The 17433-nt window shown below is 38.1% G+C and overlaps 1 protein-coding gene across 2 annotated transcripts in view; it reads right to left on the bottom strand.

Moving 5' to 3' along the window:
• Positions 1–16626, bottom strand: part of mosmoa (modulator of smoothened a) — a 44948-nt gene extending 28322 nt beyond the window's left edge. For both annotated transcript variants that reach the window (XM_016470208.1, XM_016470137.1), the window contains exon 1: positions 15859–16626. In XM_016470208.1, coding sequence (XP_016325694.1) covers positions 15859–15964 — 106 coding nt within the window. In that variant the 5' untranslated portion in view covers positions 15965–16626. The remainder of the gene's footprint in view (positions 1–15858) is intronic.
• Between the last annotated feature and the right edge of the window lie 807 nt (positions 16627–17433).

The raw sequence follows: 17433 nt of genomic DNA, 5'->3' as shown, positions 1-17433 counted from the left end.
TTATCTGAGTGAATACATGACGCACTGATAAACTCACACTTTATTGTCTTTTTGCGCTTCCTGCATATTACCCTAATAATCTGAATAAGCACGCACACTGTTTTCGTCGCGAGTTTGACTGGCACTCAGCTTCTCGTTTTTAATGCGCCGTGTTTTTGAACAGTTACTTTTAAAATAGCCCGTCTCAAGCTGCAGCGATATGTTTCATTCATTTTTGTGCTGTATTTTTGCGCTCTCATCTGAGTGAATTCTTCCGGTATGTTTGTCCGCGCTGCTACAGCAAACGCGTCCTGCGCATTCATGAGCGCTGAATACTGCCAAAGATTATGTCGTATTTATAAGCTAAAATGAAAAGCGTTCAATTAAAGCTCCCTATCTGACTCATTTTAGAGTTGCTACTGAGTTTTGAAGACAGCAAAAAGTAGCGTCACACATAGGCTAATCACAAAAAATAAGAAGAAAATGGCAGTTAAGAAGAAATTTCTTCTTAAGAATGTTTCATGAATCCGGCCCCTGGTGTACGTAAAAGTCACATGATCATTCTTTATTGTACTATAACCTCCAAGAAACACCTCATACATGGTCCTCTCAAGTATAAAGGGCTTTCCTTGCCATTAATGCTTGAATAGAATTAATTTACTTATTTACCTTGCACACATCTGCAGCGCATTACGGCTTCCGACATGGCCACCTGAGCTGATCGCCATCACTCGAGTCAATGCTTGTGTTAACGCACCGTGGCATGTTTCAAAAGTGCCCCAGAAGCGGCTCTCCACACTGCTTTGCTAAAGATACACATCTACGTCTCCTTCGATTAAAAATAATGGCTAATGCGGTGGCTGATATATACATAAACCTACCAACATCGGTCATCATGACTTATCGCAAGAGGAAAAAATTACATTTTAGTCACATAACATCGGTTAATGTAAACATTGTCCTTTCGCAATAGTTTTTTAATGACATTTAAAAAAAGATTGCACAGTGCAGCAAGCAGGGCTTCATCTACATCCACAATCAACAACACACAAAGGCACAAGGTTTTAGTCACATAACATCGGTTAATGGAAATGGAAACATCGTTTTTTTTATCGACATTTAAAAAATATTGCAAAAGTTTTGCGCAAATGTAACTTACTTATATACACACTGATAACATTCATTCCATTTTATTCTAGTTTTTGCCAACATTAATGAATTTAATAATACATTTTTTTGTGGCTGGGAAAGTCCAACTTCAGTTAAGTTTCCTGAAGATCCATTTCATGTGATGTGCTTGTATGTCCTTCTGAGTACATACTACACACAATATATGGCATCAAATGTAAACACATTAACTGAATTGTTTTTGACACACAAGTGCTCTCATTTTTAGGTCTCACTGCATTTCAGCCTGACTGGGAGTTTTGTTTATGCCCATGCTGGCATGCATTTTGGCCATCTTGAAGTGTGTAGGATTCCTCTAGTCTTTATCGAGCAGAAAAACAAGGGAGACACTTAATCAGTTAAACTGACTCGTCACTGTTTGAGCTTACATCTGGTAGCAGTCACATGCTGCTGAGCTCTCCTCTGGAGTGAAAAACAACATTTGCATGATTTTGATATCTGTCAAGCACAACAACATCCAGATCACTTTAGTGATGAACGCGCCTGCTGGCACTGATACTCAAGACTGGTGCCCGCTGTCTGTGAAGGCCAAGAGCAGGTCTAGTGCTTCAAATGCATCACTGAACCAGGGTTCACTTAGAGGAAGAATTCACATTACGCCCTGGAAAACAGGTAGGAGATTGTGGAGAATCCACCAAGAAAACATCCCTGACATGGAAGAACTAAGGAAATCCTGTCCTTTACTCCACATACAGTCAGAATGATAGATAACTCAGCACCTCTCCCAGTTAGACAGATTTAGCTACACCGACAAAAGAATATTGTACCAAAATTTCAGGAATTGATACCAATGCCAGTGGAATGTCACAATTCTCAATACCAACTTGGACACCATGGTATAAACTAATTAAGCAATGACACAAGTAGAAATAATAGAGTTTTGGGTCGATAGATTTTTAATGGATAGAAAGAAATCTCTCAGATTTAATTAAATATTTTCTAAATATCTTTGTGTGTTCTGAGGATGAACCAACTACAGCCATCTAATTTGGACTTTTATTTTATTTTTTATTTTTTCCCAGTTGAGAAAACCTACTTGGTTTACATTGTTTAGCGTGCACATTACAGCACTATGAATTCAATTAGTTCAATAAACAGATGTATTCATTTTGCTTCAGGCAAAATAAGTTCATCTGCATTACAAGCTCTAGAGGATTTTCACATTTTATAAAGCAAGAAAGTTGACTTATGCTCGGCTTTATCATCATGAGCCGTTGCAGGGTTGCAAATGAAAAACAGAACTTTGAGTTTAAGCCAGAGTTTGATGATGGGAAAGAAGCATTTTGTCTTGGTGGGAAGAAAGCCTTTAAAGGGCTTGATAAAGACTAGTGTCTGCATCCGGTAAACATTTCCCTCATCACCCACCAATCCCCTGCTGATTCACAACTTCAACATCTAATTCCATCATTACAACCAGCTGGCACGCTATGGTACACTAACATGAAAGACAACACTGAATCGCACCCACAACTGCAGTTTAGACATTCATAGGGCACAAACTCACTGAGTCCTTTCCCAAAAACACATGCGCACACACAAAACAGCGTCATTTAGAACAACACATCTGGATAAATAAACGTGGAGCAAGTGGAAGCTCTGCCAAATTCCCAAGAAGCCTTCACTGGAAACTAGAAATATACTATTCAGCAGAACATGTCAATGACTCAAACTTTTGTTTGTGATTATCAAGGAACACATGTCCTCAAAAAACCTACCTGAAATCAAATTTAGTAAATGTATTTGGGAATATTTTTAGTAAATACACGTAAAAAGGAATTTTCAGGTTGTGCCCATGTCCACCATTTTTTCAGCTTTTTCCTTAAAATAAACAACTTACAACGGAAACAAACATTCTATATGGCTTAATATCAGAAACGTCAAAGCTGTAATTATGCTCACAGCTAGTCACTCTTTGATTCAATGCTATCTGACGACTGCACAAGAGCTCAAATGCACTTTTTGTTAAAAATATGTGCATTATGAGTCCTTTAAGTGGAGTTAGAAATGGTAATTATGAGCTCATGAATAACCAAGCAAAGTTGTACTTGCAACTGGAAAAACATAATTCACAAGTACAAGATACACAAGTTACAGAGTTGTGACGACATAAAGGGGCATGTTGATTTGAAAGATGGCAGAAACACTGATCTATAATACCCATAATGGGCTTCATGTAAATCGTTCATAAAGCTACTGACACCAAATTTCAGATTTGTGGAAATATTCGTCTTTTCAAAATGCTAGTTGGTACTAGTGATGTGCAAGACTTGTCAACTAAACGGAAATGCAGCTGCAAGTCGACACTGGGATACTAGTCGAAATGAAGTCATTTCAATGTTATGTTTTTAAAAAATAATAGATTATTTTGGATATCAGAAGCAGAAAACAGATTGATTTCCTTTCAGCTCAGATCTTGCATGCATGCTTTTTCTTAGTGCCACTAGCTTCGGGTTTAGAGAAATGCCAGCTTGCAAGACGAGCAAAATGTGGTAGTGCAGGGCTCTACAGTGCGACCATTTCAGTCGCATTTGCGACTGGAAACTACTGCGTGCGACTATGAAAAAATATTTAGGAGCACCTGTGCGACTGACCCGATCAGCATTTATGTTTGCGATGAGGGAGCTTCAAAGGTTTCTAACGTACTTACAACGTGTTTTTGCAGCGTTGGGTAATGTATCACAGACGTATCCTCTCATTATAACAAACAAAGTGTAGACAGTGTAAATAAGAGATTCATTCTGCAGTGTAAGGAGCTTCGTTGATTATAATGGAGTTTTGTGAGATCGAGATGAACTAAGATGAGTGACAGCTTTTAATGATTATTAAGGGAGTTTGCAAATGTGATAGATTTAATACAACAGTTCATTGAACAAGAAGTTAATATTAAGTGACTTATATTGTCTGACTACAACACTATTGCCTTATTTTGCTCTATTTCGTCAACGAAAATAGTTTAAAACAAAGAACAGCTGAGCCGCTGCGCATCTCCATTCAAACACAGCGTTTCAATGATTCAAGTGAGTCAATGATTCAATTACCCATTCATAAAGACAGTCACATACTTCGTGCCGTTCGAACGAATCAATTAAATGAATGATTCAGTGATAAAATCAGTGACTTACCGCCACCTGCTGGCATTTTAGTTTCATTTTTAAAGTATCTTTTCTGTTATTTAAATCATTTAATATTTCTATATTCAAAATTTTATATTTAAAACATTAACCTCAACATGAATTTATGAATTTAATTGCACTCATGCGACCTCTGAGCCTCATTAAACGTCTGAAAATACACATACAAGCCACTTTTGTGTTGTTCTGTGCCATCTCTCTAGTACAAGTGTATTTCTTAAATACTGATTTCATTTGATTGGCAACTTATTCTTATTCTACTTGTTTTTATTCTGTTGTTTTAATTAGAAATGTTAAAAAGCTTATAAATATATTTTTTTGAATTTGACAAAAGTTTACATGCTTTTAATAAAGTTAGATAAATGCCATTACAAAGGTAATAAACTAAATTCCCTGTAAATCACTTTAAGGAGTCAAATATCACCTCGTAATGGGAAGGTTAATTTTTTTATTAGAATTTTTTTGATTATTGATTAGAAGGTGCTCCTAAATTTTTGACCGTGCTCCTAAATGTTTTTAATTAGGAGCACAAGCGCTCCTAAAAAGAGAAGTAAGTGTAGAGCCCTGTAGTGCATTTACCAGTTTAAAGGGGGGGGAAACATTATGAATGAAAGGGAACCGACTTTCTTCAGGAAAGTTTTGTTGTCATTCTTTCCATGTTATTTCCATATAATGCCTAATAAAATAGTGTTTATATGTGCAGCACTACTTTGTTTACAGGGGAAACCATGGTAACCACTGTATTTCTGCTTGTCCAAAAGTGCAAACTACTGTCAGAGAGTGAATCTGCATTCTCATTCATCCTATCTGCTGCTTTTGTTGCCATCATTGTTGCAAATTTTAACCATATGATGGAAAATAATATCAATTCGGATAATGAGATAAGTGGAATAATATGTTGACAGTTTGATTCATAGTTTAAGTATTTCAAATGGATCACATATACACATTTTTTACTGTCTTCTGAGGGTTTCTTACTTTTAGACTAGTTGACTAGTCAGTACCATTCCTTTTAATATGCAGTGAAATTAGTCATAGCTCACATACCTAGTTTGTACACAAATTACACCTGCTCAATACATCAATATGTACAATGTATCTATATTCCATATAGAGATGAGTAAGCAGAAAGCATGTCTGTCGTGTAAAAACTCAACATTCAAAAACAAAGACAAATGTAACAAGTTTTAATGCCATGTATAACAATTACATCATTTTGAATTCAGATGTAGTAATTTGGGTTTATTGTTCACACCATTAATCTTTTGCCTTGTTTAGGCTACTTTCTTTTTTAACTTGAATGCATTACATGACATAATAACAAATGCCAACTTGGAAGTTCGAGATGCACTTGAAGGCATCATTAAGTCTTGCAGTGTATTAGAAAAAGAAAGGGAAAAATATGTATTGAGCAAAGTATGGCACGGGCCATCTAGAATATTAATCAGTTGCCTCGGTCTAATGACCAAGACTGACGAGTTTGTGAGTATGAGATCCGTATACTAGCCGGTACGAGACTCAAACTGTTATAGGAATAAGATTAATAAGATTCAACAAAATAAAGAGTTAAATAGAATAATCAGATGTTTAGATAAATTATCCTATGAATGATCATTGATAATTGGCATTCTAACCTAAATTTGAGGTCATAATAAAATGGAGTCAGATTAGAATTTAACTTAAATTAAATAACTTTACACATTGAAAAGACTGAACATGGAAGCCTTCCGCCACCATTGGATAGCTCCATTGGGCCAATTGCATGAGCCTTACAATACATCATCAGCGCATTCATTAGGCTACTGCAGACTGAATTAAAGGCATTATTATTGTAATATTATGCGCTTGGTACTGTAATGTTTTCTCAGCAGTGAATGAGACATGAGGTAATATGACAGTGTTGCATTCAGTCCTCCACCAATGCTGTCTCTCATCGTGTTCATTCATATGTTCTGGAGGAGGCGTGGATTTGGAGAGTGATTTGCAGGGAGGGTGGATTCTTATGCTTTTAATGCTATAGCTTGCTCTTGCTAGCCTTTCCAAAATCGTCTACCCTACCTTTAACTGAAAAATACTCAACAACTACATGCCACTGGTGAATAAGCTATGAGTGAGGGGTTTCTCTCACAATAAGTGGGCACTGTTTGCATTTCACTGAAAGATAAAGCGGTAAACATTGGTAACCTTTGGGAGACTCCATTTCAACAGCGGCTTGACACATTCAGACACTCTGGACCACTCTCCTGTTCACAGCCTGTGCGTAAAACAACAGGAAATTAAGCAAATGCATCTGCTTCCTGAGCATTGCTGTACTCTCATTAGTGCAGGCTGAGCAGCTCTGGAGATATGGAGCGCTATGGAGATGAGTCAAACAGCCTCTGAACCCTAGTGGGTGGAAAGCGGAGGCCGTATGCGGCGCTACAGGCTTGTTCTTTTTTAATGCGCTGAATTCTCTCAGACGCACACAGATGATGAACCCACAGTAAACACAAGGAAAATGTATTCACTGCTGGAAGCATTACAAGATTTTACCAAAACCAAACTTGAAAAAAGATGAATGGGCTTAACAGTTGATGGCAAACTACAGACTACCAAAAAAGACAATATGGACAAACTGTCTTGATGCCTGTTGGACGAAATAATGCCAACACGTGGGAAACACTGGCAATATTTCTTTATAAAGGCGTTTGACCACCACTTGCCTTTAATAGAGCTTCCAACCTTCTTACAACAGATCTGTATGACATCTGAACAGTAGGGATGCTCCGATCGATCGGCCGGAGATCGGTATCGGCAGATAATCACATTTTATGACTTGATTGGTACTCACTACACTTGGCCAATCTCACGAACCGATCGCAATTTGATGACGTCAACGCGTGACGACGTACATGATGCGTGGGGACATACAATTATTTGGCGCCACAGTCATGTCATCGCTGGTGTGGAAATGCTATGACGATTCGATAAACAATGAAAAATTTGCTATTTGTCGTGAATGTTTTGCATGATTATATGATGTAGGGCTGCACGATAAATCGCATGCGATGTTTAATGCGCATCTTGTTAGTAAAGCCGGTTCTGTAATCAGCAGTAAATCTCCATCACGTGCGTGCTTTCACATGGAGCAGCATTTACTACACAGAGCCGTTGTTCACTGACAAGTTGCGCTAAATTTACCGCTTTACCCGATTTACCGCTGATTACAGAACCGGCTTTACTAACAAGATGCGCATTAAATATCGCATGCGATTTATCGTGCAGCCCTAATATGATGGTTCATTTTTAACAGCAGATTCAGTGACGTTAGAGCTGATCTGCACCTCACTGCACACGTCTGCGGCACGTTACGGCTCCATGGGAACTAATGCTTGTGTTTATACCAGCCAGCTGCGGCACGTTTCTGAAGCGGCTCTCCACGCTGATTGGCTAAAAATAGTCTTTTGTGAGTTGGCACAGCGTGGAGGACGGAACAAAACCTTGTCGGAGCCGTAAGGGATAACGGTAACATAACACGCTGATTGTGGGCTGCTTTTAAAATTTATTTATAAAACCAAATATCTTCTTTGGCCATATTAGTCTACTAAATAGCATTAACACAGGCTTTACTCTTTTCAAACTTTATCTGGAATGTAACCATTTCTGTCACTGCAACTTCCCGATCAGGCGAACGAACACACACACACACGAAATCGTCTGCCTCATGAAAAAAAATTATTTAAAAAAAAATGTAGTTAACATTTGCATCATTTATGATTTATTTTATCCACCCGCAAATAATCAGAATGGATTTTTTATTACCCGACCCGCGGATTATCCGCAGCGCCCGTGGATATAGGAAAAGCTAAATATGTTTGCTGCGTAAATCAGACGGACTTACTGAAAATGCAAATTCATTCTCTGCCAGCAGGAGGTGCTTTAAAGCGGGAGAAACCATAGACTGTATGAGAGAAACAGACGTTTCCCCGGTAACGGCTGTACACAAAGCAGCGCTGAGCTCACAACCGCTGCTTTGTCAGACAAATAACATGCAAGATGAAATGAAAATGACATCGACAATTTTCTAAAGATAGTCTTCCTTCAGAAATACAGTGATATAAAAACACCCGCGCCTCGTTTTGATTTTTAAACGTGCAGTATATGCTCATGTTTATTCAACGAAGCCTTTTGGAAAATCGGTCAGTTTTGATATTGTTGCGAGCACCACAAATAAATAAATGTATGGGAAACACATCCCACAGCACAACCACCCGAGCCCAACTTCAGTCTACTCATCACTTTAACTGCGTTTGTAGCCAGCGCCATAGCCAGACTGATAAACAAACACAGACCGGAAGTTAACTTCGGGCCAGGCGCGTGCTCCCAATGAAACCGTCTATATAAAGCTTGAAGCATCAGAATCGGCAGATCACCATGACAAGAAATCGGTACTCCGTATCGGCTGCAAAAATCCTGATCGGAGCATCCCTACTCAGTTGAATGTCAGAACATCTGCCAATTGCTGTAGAGATGTTGGTGGAGGGAATCTGCTTCTCACGCTCCTCTTCAAAACTGCCCACATTGGTTTGTATTCAATATTCAAGTCAAGTGACTTGTCTGGCCAGGGCAGATGTTGAAACTCATTTTGGTGCTCCAACTGTCCAGGTTCTATGATTTTGACAATGTATTTTTTTTTTGCATTTTAACATTGGTGTCTGTGATTAAACTTTGAGCAATTGTAGCTCTTTCATAGATGCTGGCTTTGTAAAGTTCTCTGCAGCTGTTTTTTTTGTGGAAACGGTCTTTAAGGTGAATATTAGGGATGCACCGAATGTTCGGCAACCGAAATTATTCGGCCCGAAAATAGTAAAAAAAAAAAAAAAATTTCGGTGTTCGGCTGCTGTTGTTCTGTAAAATAAAATAAGTAGTAAGACAATAATGATGATAATAATTACAACAGCTCTGTTTTAATACATTTATTATAACATTCACACATAGTGTTCAAATTAGGATCTGTAATATTTTCTAATGTTTTAAAAGAAGTCTCTTCTTCAGCAAGCCTGCTTTTAATTGTACAGTAAAAAAAAACAAATTCATGCCTGATTCAAGAAGGGGGTGTGATGGCCAAAAATTATTATTTTACTAACTTATTAATTTTAAGTTAAATTGTGCTTTGTTGGTATAGTGTCTGCTAGAATGTAAAAAATGTTCAGTGTTAAATAGTTTTAAATTGTTGTTTTGTAATTGATTTTTTTTTCTTTGAAAAGCAAGACAAAACAGTAAAAAGCACATTTTGGCTTTTCAATTTATGCAATGGTGAAAAAAAATTGGCAAAATACATGGGGAAAAAAACTAGAAAAACCGTGTTTTCGGTATTCGGCCTTCGGCCCAGTGTTTAATTTTGTTTGGTTTCGGCTTCGGCCAAGAATTTTCATTTCGGTGCATCCCTAGTGAATATTGATGTTGTCTGTCACTTTGCTGCAGTACTTTGTATTGTCTGGACACAGTCCTTCTGGACTAGATTAGATCATAAAACGCTGATTAAGAATACAGAGGAAAATATTGGTTAGTATTAGTGAATATTGTTCAAAGGTAATGCAAAAAGTTTTTCAAATATTTTTTAGAATTAAGTAGTTTGTGTGTGTGTTATTTCATAATTTAGGTATACATCTCAGTAGCTTTAAATTACATTTAAAATAAAATAAAAGCCGGGACATTAAATAAGGAAATAAATACGGTCAATCTTGGAGCAGCAAGACCCTAGAAATGTTCGCTGCAGGTTGAACTGAGTCAGCGAGATGGGCTTTATTTTCTCAAGCAGCCATGAATCAGTGGCATAAACAGACCGGCCTCATCACTTTTCAAGAGGTCTGTCTCTTTCAGTCGCTTATTATTCCTTTCATGTATTCGGATAAGCATTGCTGAGAGCACGTCAGTCCTTTTCATAAAAACCTCTTCCTAAGAGCTCCTCAGTATGTAGCTCAATGAAATACAATGAATGGGACCAAAAAAAAAAACAGGCCCACATGGAATCCGAGCCTTAAGAAAGCTCCACGGGTTTTTGCAGAACCGGAACGCCAGGCATTCACCAAAATCTACTAATGGTCTGCCCCTTTCGCATGCTTGTTTATTAAATATTTGGTCTAATTTGATTATGTTCTCAGCTTCCAATAAGAGCAGGGCTTTGACAATAAGAATATGAGAAAGTGAGAGAGGTTTGGGCTTAGATGACAGAATGGTTTTTAACAGAATTTACATTGTCAATTCAGTAGAACACATCACTGCAGTGCATGCATGTAGAGTTTCTGTTGAGTGAAGATGGCAACACAGGAGGCTCGAGATGTGTTTTCATCTTAACACAGATGATGCTTCAGTAAAAAAATTTATGTCAAACATGTATTTGTCCATACTGCACAGAAATGCATCCTTAAACTGTGCTGTCATCTTGATATCCAATGCGCTGAATTATTATTCCTGGGTAAATGCACTTTTCTAAAGTCTAAATACAGGTTTTCATCTAATTTATTCTTTTAATCAGTAAATGCAGGGTAGGTGATTTGGTTCAAAAACATTTTTTGTTATGCTGGTTGAAAGTCTCTTCACATCCAGATAGCAACCACTAAGTTAAGTGGTCTAAATGTATTTATATCATCTGTGGAAGGCATAGGACCATAAACTGTTCGTCCAATAATATCCCTCGGTCCGAGGGCTACGATAGGCTGTCCTACCTGCCTGTCAACGTATGCATTGCATTATGCATAATGCGCTTTGTACTGTGATGTTTTCTCAGCAGTGAATGAGACATAATCTGACAGCGTTGCATTCAGTCCTATACCAACATCGTCTCTCATCGTTTTGCTGTTAAGACTCTGCTCTGTGCACTGTGTATTTTGGAGGAGGCGTGGCTTTGGAGAGTGATTTGCAGAGAGGGTGAGATCTTATGCTTTCAATGCTAGCTTGCTATTGCTAGCCTTTCCAAAATCGTCTACCCTACCTTTAAATTAAGTACTTTGGTCCTCCTTTCAGTTGCACTTTATGTGACACCTTTGCATAAATAGCAGGAGGAACAGGTTCATGTCAAGCGTTTGTGAAAATGCATGTCAAAAACCTATATGGAATTTTTACTGAATAGTATAATTTAAAATAAAGCATCACATCATGCTTTAAATTTGCCTTTGACAACTTGTTAATACTAAAAGGTATCAACACTTTTACATGAGGCAAAAAAGGCATCTGCCACTTCAAGGACTGTGCCAACATCAACAAGCAAAAAAAAAAAAAAAAAGTTTAGAGGGAAAAAAAGTTCAGAAGGAATCTGCAGATTTCCCACTCAAAATCAGTTCTGAAAACATCCTCCAGTTTAAAATACACTTTCATATTTTGTTCTTGAGTCAGAATTCTGCATGAGCAAGTGCTTCAGAAACAGTGGGAGGAAGTGGCATTTCTAGTCGGGCGCTTATTTTTCTGCAAACAGAAACAGCACTGTTAAAAATGCCATCGACACCTCTAAAACAAGCTCCAAACAATCAGCTCCCTGCCTGGAGAGTGAAATGAGTACTGTATGCTGTCACACGGAGACAGTGAGCCAAATCAATCATTCCTCTCACTCAGAGTGTTTCTCTGGGAATAAAAGGCTCGGAGGGCTTTTTTCATTTTGTAAATGTTACGACCACCAACTCGTGTTTTGTCCCTGCAAGCTCTTGGGTTCTCAGTCACGGGTTGAGTCTGAAGGTCTCCGCTGCATAATTTCCCGTCTTTGCCATGACTCCTGCCTGTGAACTGTAGCTTTCTTTTGAAAAAGTGAACAAATGCAAACATCCCATCCTTACAGCTGTCTCACTGGCACCGCAGATGTGAATCGGAGCAGTAAATGCCAATCAAAAAGATTTCCTTTTTTTCATTCCATCACTTGCTCACCAATGGATCCTCTGCGGTGAATGGGTGCCATCAGAATGAGAGTCCAAACAACTGATAAAAACATCACAATAATCCACACCACTCCAGTCCATCAGTTAATGTCTTGTAAAGTGAAAAGCTGCATGTTTGTAAGAAACAAATCCACCACAATGTGGAACCAATTAAATAAGAAACGAATGTTTTAAAAAACTGCCCAAATCACCTTAGATAAATGGCAAAAGTCAACAGGCTTTTCAAAATCCAAAATATTGCCAAACAGGCGCTTTTGCATTTCGTTTCGAAACTAAATCATCCGCGATTGTCTTGTCTGTCTCACCCCACTCTTCTTGTCAGTCAGCTCGACTCACCCTCCTCACTGGAGAAATGAAATCTGATCTGATGCTACTGTCGTTCGGCACGCTGCATTGAGCAGCCGCGTTCAGTTTTTAATTGTAGTGTCTGTACTTTTACTGAAGTAAATGATTTTTATTACTATAAAAAAAAATCTAAATGACGGTGGGGGTCGGTGACGTGGTGGGCAAATGACGTAACCGGTGTTGCGGCTTAACACCGGTATCACCGTCAGAACCGTCTATCGCGGCAAGCCTAGTAGGCTGTGGAACAGAGCTGTAATGTGTGTGTGTGTGTGTGTGTGTGTTTCGCTGCATTGAGCAGCCGCGTTCAGTTTTTAATTGTAGTGTCTGTACTTTTACTGAAGTAAATGATTTTTATTACCATAAAAAAAAATCTAAATGACGGTGGGGGTCGGTGACGCGGTGGGCAAATGACGTAACCGGTGTTGCGGCTTAACACCGGTATCACCGTCAGCACCGTCTATCGCGGCAAGCCTATCCACCATTACAATGTTTTTAACTTAAAACGGTTGCTTCTGGCTAAAATACAAGTCCATAATAATGCTTCATCCAGTGAAGCAGTCCATCTTGTTGTCTTCTCACATAAAATCCACCAATATATTTGTTCAGAGCTGTTTTGGACTGTTTTCGCACAGCTGCTTGTGCATATATCTCTCCTGATTCACATGAGAAAACCTTAAGCAATATTATGGATAGAAGACTCATATTTTAGCCAGAAGCAACAGTTTTAAGATAAAAACGTGTTATTGGTGGATTTGTCTCTTACAAACACATAACTTTTTCACTTCACAAGATGTTAACTGATGGACTGGAGTCATGTGGATTACTTGCGGATTATTGTGATGTTTTTATCAGCTGTTTGGACTCTCATTCTGACGGCACCCATTCACTGCAGAGGATCCATCGGTAAGCAAGTGATGGAATGCTGAACTTTACCAAATCTGTTTCCATGAAGAAACAAACTCATCTACATCTTGGATGGCCTGAGGGTAAATTTCCAGAAAATTTTAACTGTATTAAGCGAACTATATCTGTAGCACAACTGGTGTGGGACAAATTAAGTGCCAAAGTTGAATAATTAAAGTTAGGGTTTTATTTGATCCAAAAACTATAAGCATAATAAGAGCAAACAAAAAAGACAACAACCTTTCTTGAACTGTGTGAAAATGTCTTTGTGTACCCATCAACACAGGCAAAAACAAACAAATAATGACAGAAAAAAAGTCTTCAATGCAACCATTTAGTCAAAATGTCCAGAAGTAGGCCTAGATCAAAGACACGATTTCTCTGAAAGAGCCGAAACAATGTCTCATCAGCCAATTATTCTGCCTCATTCTGGTCATAGACCACATCAAAGAGAGGGCAGGGACTCTACAAACACTTTAATGATTTCACCATTCACAGGAAGGAAACAATCTGACAATGGCTCACAAAGTAGCCCATTTAATTTACTGAATTGCATGCAGTCACGTACTAAACAATGAACTCTAAATTCTTCATTTGGCAGGCTAAAAGAACAATCTGACACAATCAAACAAACAGACAAACAATGCATCTATGAGGGCTTTACAGTACTGTTTTCATCAAGTCATTCTTTGACAAGTGCATTATATTTATATAATGCATTTAGACTCAGCATACAGTAACGTACATATTGCATATAATATTAAGTCTGTGTGTGCGTCAAAACATGTTTCTCAATGGACTTTACTAAAGAGTCTGAAAGATCTTTGTGTGTGTGTGATCCATCATCTACTTTCATAACTCATTTTATAACAGCATAAACAAGGACTACAAGATGACAGTGCGTGTTGTGTAACTCTTATTTTGAAATCTATAATGAGAATTACCACTGCGAATGAGAACTACAAAACAAAATGAAACTCAAATGTAAAAAAGACCTGGATACATTAGAGTAATGAGAATTTAGTGTGTGTGTGCAATGTGCTAAATTGTCATTTAAAAAATATCAAATAATGCAATGGATCTTAATGTCTGATTCATTTACTTTATGTGTGTGCATACATATACACATGCATATATACATACACACACACACCATGGAACAACAATGTCTATTCCAGACAATAAGAAAGCCTCAGACAAGTGGCCTAAATGAATTCGATAGGAAGCATGTGCTAAAACTCCTTGCGCTGGATGGCTGAGGAAAGACACAAAGGAATATGTTCATATGGCTGCTTGTTTTAGCACCTGATTCACCGCTGGAGCATTTGACATGTAAGAAAACACCCCATGGCCAGCTATTCTTGCTGAATTGAGTGGATTGTGCTTGAACCCCTGCTGACCCACTTACTAAGCAGTCATGCTTGCTGAACAAAGAGCAGCTGTTTATCAACAGGCCGCCTGCACATGGACATCTGAAAACAGTCATGGGTTTAAATGCTTAATAACGGTGTAGGTGTCCTCACGGCTGCGAGAGGCACATAAAACTGCTACATAACCAAAACAGAGCAGTTGAACAACTAGACATGCAAGGAACCGCTAACAATTATTTCACCTAAGCATGTCTTGAGCTTCATTCGTTTAAAGGTTTGAAGCTGGACATTGTGACGTTAGTGCTCAGATGACAGAGTTATATGGTTAAACATTACAAAAGAATCATGATGCAATTTTGAAACATTTCAGTCACTCCTGAACCATGGATAATGATTTTTAATATGATCTTACAGTGAATTTACTCACAAAATGTATTATAAATGACTAACAAAGTTGAAGAGTTGAACTTAAATTATGACAAAATACAAATAACTTCATATATTATATTTAAATTAGATTAAAGTGTTTCATATTTCATTACATTAACTATTTGTGAGCTAAAAAAAGTGACATTTCTATAGATGCTATATTGCAACAACTTTAAATCCTGTGAGTGACACTAAATATTGTTTTCATTAAATAACAAATGTTATATAAGAATTCTTTTCAGCACTATGGTTCATGTATTACATATTATATTATTATAAATAAAAGAATATATATATATAAAAAATCTGAGAATCAAAGGTTCGTGTGATATCTGAATGCATTCTTATTATTGTGTGTAAACATCTTATTCCCAAAGATTATATATATGTATATATATACATATATATATACATATATACATATATATATATATTATTTTTTATTTATTTATTTTATTTTTTGTAAAAATCTTGAAAACAGATGAGAAAAAAGCGGGTCTATGAACATGAAATGCCTGTTTAGAGATGCACACAGCTGAGCTCGCAGCTTTGCTGTTCCCAGATCTGAAGACATTATAATACAAAGTTATTGATCTCATATCTCACCTGCTGACTCGCCAGTGTTGATCCAGTCTGGATTGGCAATGCTCGCTATGGCAAATATATCCGCGGCCAGAAAGAGACATCCTGAAATAATGGTGAGTTTATCCATCTCAGGTGCCCTGGGCTCCGATTTAGGAGTGAAGAACTGAGCTAATCTCTGTAGAGCTATCAGCAGCGGTCAGTAAACAGGACGGTCCCTGCTCGAGTCTGACTGCATGATATGGCGCGATATGATATGGCTAGGAGTCCAGCAGCCTTGGAGAACAACACAAACTCCTTAAAGATCAGCTTGTGTGCCTGATCTTCCTCCTAACAAGAGCTCAGGGCTGATGCTCATCCTCATCATCCTCATATAGTGACTGACTGCGGGGCTCTTCTTGTTACTAGCTAACTTAGCAGGCTACAGATCCTCGCGGTTTGTTTGCCATCCGGAGGGCCTGCTGCCGCTCGCCGTGCACATATCCATCGCGAAGAAGCTCTCGACTGCGGGAACTGAACCGCGAATGCGTTAAGACAGCGACTCAGAGCCGTAGAGGGCCGTTTTCATCGACGGTGTTACGGTCCATCTTTCTCCGCAGCTGCTCGAGCGCCGCCGCATCGTCCTCAAAAACCCGTCAAAATCCCGCCGGTGTACCGCGAACGGTCGTTAAACGGGTGTATGTGGGGAAAGAGAGGACTGGAAGACGCCGCAGAAGCATGAGAAACGGTGGCGTAAACGCAATGACATCAAGCGAAAACCCCCACGCAGCGTCTCTCTCACAACACAACAGGCCTGCGAGATCTCGCTCAGTCGCTCTCGCGAGACTGTCCGTGATGTGTGTGGGCATCATCAACATCCATGAGTGCTTCTATAATTACCCGCTTAATGCACGCAGTGCATCGGCTACATTGGTGAACAATATATGTGTTCTGTAATACAGAGAAAGGGATCATATTTATTTCATTAATGAGCAGTGGGGTCCAAAAGCCTGAGATCACAATGAAAAAGCGTTTATTTTAAATACGTATTCTTATTATTTAAACATTACATACAAAATGTGCATGTACTATTTATAAGCATAACAATTTGAGATAATTTACAAAAACTTTATGAATTTGAAAATGTAAAAAAAAAAAACACATTATAAAAAAGACATAACGATGTAAATTGAAAAAAAAAAAGTTTTCTGATGTATGAAATACAATAATGGCTCTCGCGAGACTGTCCGTGATGTGTGTGGGCATCATCAACATCCATGAGTGCTTCTATAATTACCCGCTTAATGCACGCAGTGCATCGGCTACATTGGTGAACAATATATGTGTTCTGTAATACAGAGAAAGGGATCATATTTATTTCATTAATGAGCAGTGGGGTCCAAAAGCCTGAGATCACAATGAAAAAGCGTTTATTTTAAATACGTATTCTTATTATTTAAACATTACATACAAAATGTGCATGTACTATTTATAAGCATAACAATTTGAGATAATTTACAAAAACGTTCATGAATTTGGAAATGTAAAAAAAAAAACACATTATAAAAAAGGCATAACGATGTAAATTGAAAAAAAAAAGTTTTTCTGATGTATGAAATA

The sequence above is a fragment of the Sinocyclocheilus anshuiensis genome, unplaced genomic scaffold (genome assembly GCF_001515605.1).
Source record: "Sinocyclocheilus anshuiensis isolate Anshui unplaced genomic scaffold, SAMN03320099.WGS_v1.1 scaffold173, whole genome shotgun sequence".
In the NCBI taxonomy this organism is placed as follows: Eukaryota; Metazoa; Chordata; class Actinopteri; order Cypriniformes; family Cyprinidae; genus Sinocyclocheilus; species Sinocyclocheilus anshuiensis.
This window is presented reverse-complemented; position numbering and strand designations above follow the sequence as displayed.